General features: G+C 42.8%; 1 protein-coding gene across 1 annotated transcript in view; it reads right to left on the bottom strand.

Annotated features, from left to right (window-relative positions):
* Nucleotides 1-1,596: 1,596 nt before the first annotated feature.
* The window catches only part of pbx2 (pre-B-cell leukemia homeobox 2), a 7,951-nt gene continuing 3,680 nt past the window's right edge, over nt 1,597-5,867 (bottom strand). Inside the window, exons 6-8 of the mRNA XM_037676712.1 lie at nt 4,487-4,628; nt 3,559-3,647; nt 1,597-2,478 (exon numbers count right to left, since the gene is read on the bottom strand). Coding sequence (XP_037532640.1) covers nt 2,398-2,478; nt 3,559-3,647; nt 4,487-4,628 — 312 coding nt within the window. The 3' untranslated portion in view covers nt 1,597-2,397. The remainder of the gene's footprint in view (nt 2,479-3,558; nt 3,648-4,486; nt 4,629-5,867) is intronic.

The raw sequence follows: 5,867 nt of genomic DNA on the forward strand, positions 1-5,867 counted from the left end.
GAAATTTAATTAAAAGTCCAACAAAAAACAAATAACTCCAAAATTCTGAGTCAAATCTCAGCGATGTTCTTGTTCTTTTCTGTAAATTATAATTCAGCTACATAAATAATTATCTTACATATTCATGCTAACATGTTTATTGTGAAGCACATCTAAAGAATTAAAAATTTAAAACTCGTTTAAAAATCCTCATTACCGGGATAAACTTAACACTGTGGAAGGAGAAGCAATAAACATTTACATCTTGGGACAAACATATCATTTTTCCTCGTCTTTAATTTAAATAAAACTTCACATGAAATGATGTTCGACACGTCTCGACTTAATGAACAGGAAGAAAGCAACACTTTTCCTCCACAGCCATCAAGACCGTTAGTTGAAGCCAAACACTGCTGGTCAAATCGGAGCACAAGTGCGTTAACACAACGCCAAGACGGAACGACATCAGCAATGACCTTGGAGAAGTGACTGCTGCTGCTCATCAGTCTGTGAATGATCAAAAATCATTTCCAAACTATTAGTTCATCATTCTAGAGAAAGATTATTCACACGGACAACAAAGTGGCAGCATATTCACCCCAAAGGTCAGACTGTGCAATGCTCAGCAGAATGAGCTCCATCTCAGACTGGACTGGCCTCAGCTAGCAGGGTTAAGGTCAAAGGTCACAGCTTGCTTGGAAGAGTTGCAGGAGAAAGTCTTATCTCAAAAACATGGCAGCACGACTTTGGAGGTCTTTACCCATAATGCATCATGCCCAGAGAAAACCAAGCTTACATCTCACACCAGCCGTCAGCACGGTGGTGGAGGGCTGATGGTTTGGACTCCTTCAAGTCACCGAGTGGACCACGAACGCCTCTGTAGACCAAAGGGTTCTGGAGATAAATGTGATCAAACTGGGTCCAACAGGACAATGACCCCAAACCAGCAGCTGATCTGGCTCATAAAGAGAAGAATCGAGGTGCTGCAGTGGTCCAAAGTCCAGAACCTCAACGGTGCTGTGGCGGGACCGTCAGAGAGCTGAGCAGAAACCTCAATGAGCTGAAGTCAACGCGTGGACCAGAACTCCTCCACAACCAGTGAGACTACAGGAAACCACTTAAGGTGTCGCTACTTCGCAAGACTTGCATCGTTTTTCGGACAGACGTGCACGTTGCTCGCCCGGGAGACGCACAAACCTGCATCACAAGTTTGATTGTTTTTACAAAAACAGCTGTGATGTTGGCTGTATTCTCACACCCTCGGCCAGCAGCTCCTCAGCGTCTGCAGCCACCATAAACAAACAGGCCCACGAAGTTCTGACCAGTCGCACAACGCTCCACACAGCTGCCGTAAGAACGAGTTCGAACGCGCCAGACGGCGTCTCAGCAGGTGGCGAGTAGAAAAATATACAATTATCATCACACTCCCGTCAGCGAGACGGGTTCAGCACTTTGTATGGACTAAACCGGGCTGAGTTCTGGTGCTGGAGGAGGGGCCACGAACTCCTGGATCAAAAGATCACAGCTTCTCACCTGCCTCTGCTTCTGTGACTGGACTTTTTACGATGCCTTACATTTTAAACCTTAGAATTACAAGACCTTCCGACAGAACGTAAAACTCCAGTTCAGCTGTAAATAGTTAAAAGTGAAACGTCTCGTGTGTTTTGATGAGAATAATGTGAGAAATCGCTGCTCGAGGCTCCTGGTGCGGCCAAAGCTGTGGGTCCATGAGCAGCTGCTTGTGAATACAGTCTTTATTGTAAAAGAGGTAGAGAGAATACAGGTGTTTCACTGTACAGAAAACAAAGCCAACACTGTGGACACACATTCACACCGTTAATAAGGACTCAGGCACACACCATTCATGTTCCAGGGCCAACGAAGCCCGGTCCGAACAGAAGACAAAGAACTCACCAGACGGAAAACACACAAAGTCTTTGGATTTGTCTCTATAGCCCTCGCATTCGCTAAATGCATTCTCTCTTTTCTGAGCTGATAAAATGAAAATACTTGTCCCACTAAGAATAAAAGCAATAATAACAACATAATAATAATAATAATAATAATATGATAGTGTTCTAAAAACAAAGATAATGCAGACCCACCCCTCATTTCCCTGCTCCAATCAAACATGTGGAAAACAAACCCAACAGCCTCGGTAAGAAACCCAAACCTGCATGCACACAACGTGCACGCACGCTACCGTCTGTGCACTCTAATCACACCAACAGAACCATGAGCTACGCTGGGCGCTTTGAAAAACAAACAAACAAACGGAAAAACAACAACGTCCTTTCAAAAGAAGCGGACAACCCCAACAAACAAAAACAACTGCAGCCGAGTGGGAAGTGTCGTATCATTCTTTCTGTCTTGTCCCGCGTCAATCTTCCTGTCGGTCCGTGGCGGTGGGCGGGGCCATCAGTCAGAGTTTTCCGACTGGTCGCTGTGGGGCGACGTGCCGGACGGGGGCGAGTGTCGACCCTGCCAGTTTCCGTTAGCCTGAGAGATCGAGACAAAAGAACAGCTCGTTAGGAAGAGAAGAGAGGAAGCGGCACATTTGACTCTGGGGGCGAGGAGCGACGTCGGTCGTCTTTACCTCAGCGGAAGCTGAAGCGCGGTTTGGAGGGACGTGGCTGTGAAGCTTCAGCCGTTTACTTAACAATAAAAATGAACACATTCACACACAGAGGTGTGAAAAATGTGTTTACCTCTTAAAGAGTTTTTCTGACAAACTGAAATATTTCAGATGTCATAAAACAAAACTGGAGTAAACACAAATTTTATTTCATTATTAAAAGGAAAAGGCTACACAGACCAACTTGTTCCTATGTAAAAACAAGTAAACCTAATTAACCTAATCACTGGTTTAATCAAGTGTTTGCAAAACCTCCCAACGAGTGTGTCACACGGCTGTCGTTATGTTTTGGATGACTGTCCAGCTGCGTGAGACAAACTGAGGTCTGGACATCCTCCTTCAGGATTTACTTGGCAGAACAATCTGTGGTTTGCATCCAAGTTTTGGCCTTGAAACTCTCTCATGAGGCCATTTTTGACTGTTTGTGTCTCTTTCTTTTAGCTGAGTCCTTTAACTAAAGGCAAGTGAGGCCTGCAGGACTCTTGGTTCCTTCAGGTCCTCCTGGACGAGTCATCTCTGAACGCTTGGGCGTAGTTTTGTTCACCATCGTTCCACGTTTTCACCATTTGTGGATAGTGACTCTTGATGCTACAGACCTTGTCGTGGCTTCTGAAACTGAACTCAACTTTCCAGAAAATGTGGTTAACCACAGTTAATTCATAATTTAACACGAGGGTGTGTTCGTTTCAAACGAAGAGCAGATGAATGTGGACGTAGCAGAAGTGCTTTTCTTTGGTGCTCTTCACACTTTGTGCCCAATTATCCTGATTAAAACATGAGCTGGGCTCACCGATTTGATAAAAGTCTTAATTAGCACCAACGTGGAGCTGATGAGGAACAATATGAAGCTTCAGCTGCACAGACGGATCTCCAGTCATGACTTTTAAATGGTTTGGATCTTTAAAGCGACCTGCTGGTGGAGGAACAGAAGTGTTTTGAAGCACCTGCATCGAGTAGGCAGACTGCTCGCCGTTCACAGAGGGAACCCCGAGGAACATGTCAGCTGACCCGGACAGAGAGAAGGACCCCGACCCTGCACAGACACCAGGACAGGAAGGACAATTATTCAGCTTTTAGTCTCACGCCACTAAAACCAGTTACCAGTAAGTTGCATGTGTGTAACATGGTGCTTCCATGTTAGCACGTCAGAGCAGAACGTTGCTCCAGTGTACTGTCCCACAGTGTTGCCTGACTCAGCTAAAACACATTTCACATTGGATCAGTTTCAGGGATGAGCAACAGCTCAGACACATGAATGTCACAGTACAAAGTATGAACTCTACATTATTTAAAATGTTATTATTTATTAAATTATTTTATGGTTGTGATTGATCGCTGTTAATTAGCCAACTCAAGAGTTTTGAATGTGATAAACCATCGTTACACAAAAAATCTTAAACGTTGAAAAAATGTATTGTTTATAAAGACAATAGCAAAAGATGCAGCGGACACTAAAACGGGGATATTCAACTGGCGGTCTATGGGCCACTCCTGGACCGTGGATGACCTAAGTCTGGTCCACCAATGAGTTCATTAAAAATATATATATTTTTTTTTTCATTCAACCTGGTTCTGTTCATTGCATTTATGATTCAATGCAACAACATAAACAGATGTATCATTGTAATAATTAGTTTGTTTACAGAATGATTCTACTTGCTGGAAGTCCGGCCCCTGAGCTGCTGGCTCTCAGTAACTGTGGCCCCCCAGAAGTTTAGCTGTCAGCCCTGACCTAAAATCACACACTGCCTGTGTAAAGGCCACATTTTTCCTTTAATCACTTCTTAACAATTAACAGATTAATATCACTGATAGAGTCTCACTGGACAGGACCACAGGTAGTGATGGGTTCGAGTCCTTTTCTGACAGTACCTGTTGAGTTTGGAGTGTGTGGAGAATCGTCTCCCTGTCGGGCACCCAAGGCGGTCTTCATGGCATAAAGGTTGGCCTCTTCTTGGAACTTGCCGATGTTTTTCTTGTAGCGAATTCTTTTGTTGCCAAACCAGTTGGAGACCTGGTACAAACAAACCTCTCAGTTAGTTCCTAACGGCACGTTTAAGAGATAAATGGGTGAGTTGGTAACAAGGAACGTTCCTGTTGGCTCTCGTCGGGGTCTATTTGAACCGATCCAGCTCTGAGTCGACGGCAAATTTAGAGTAGAGGCAGAAACAAGACAACATTTCAGTTGTGTAGTAATTATTTAAAAAGAGCCACTTGTCTGTTTATCTGTTTGTTTGTTTGTACTAAGCGTTGGTGACAGACCTTCACTCAGTTTTACTAATTTATTCAGACAACTACAGATTAAAAACTTGTCTGAATAATGAGTTGGGGGGGTCCATCAGAAAAGACTTGTTTCTTTTCGGTGACGGCTGAATCAAGACGCTATCAACTAAAACCCAATTTTGGCAACATCATCAAACATAGAAGTTCCTTTAATACAACTATTGGTTAAAGAGAAGTCGACTCTGGATGAGGTGCGATATTTGATATTTTTTATATGTAGGAATCAAAAACAAGTAAAAATTCAGTTCATTTATGAAGCGCCAAGTCACAACAGAAGTCGTCTCAGGACACTGAACAGAAACATTCACACATAAAAATAATAATTTAACATTATTTATCTGAGGAGCAGCTTTGAGTTTAACTCCATCACTGAACTCTCAGCTTGAGCAAACATGAAGGCGACAGTGGAAAGAAAAACTCCCTCATGATGAAGAAACCTTTAGCAGAACCAGGCTCAGGACAAGAGGACCATCTGCTTCGACCGGCTGGGTTTGGTAAGAACAGATACACAATGGCAGGTGAAGAATCACGTTAAGATAGAAATAATATCAAATGAAAACTATTCAATTTTAACAATTCATTGAAGAAAATGAGGTCAATTTGTCCTCCAGTAGTCTAAGCCTATAGCAGCATAAAAAAACAACCCCAACTATAGGATTTATCAAACAGGAAAGTCTTAAGCGCAGTCTTAAAACTTACAACAAAATGTACAACTTTGATGACCAAATGCAATTTCATTAGGAACATGTTTAAAAATGAACTCAACGTTGGTATAAATCACACCCAGCACGGCTCCACAAAAAGATTCAGGAAGTCCTTTGTCCCTCAGCCATCAGACAGTTCAACCCCCCCCCCCCAGTAAAAATAGAGCCTTGGAAATCTGCAGCACTCTGGACACTTACCTATATGTATGCATGTACATATGCAATGCATATATATATATATATATATATATATATATATATATATA

The sequence above is a fragment of the Nematolebias whitei genome, chromosome 5 (genome assembly GCF_014905685.2).
Source record: "Nematolebias whitei isolate Nwh7 chromosome 5, NemWhi1, whole genome shotgun sequence".
Lineage (NCBI taxonomy): Eukaryota > Metazoa > Chordata > Actinopteri > Cyprinodontiformes > Rivulidae > Nematolebias > Nematolebias whitei.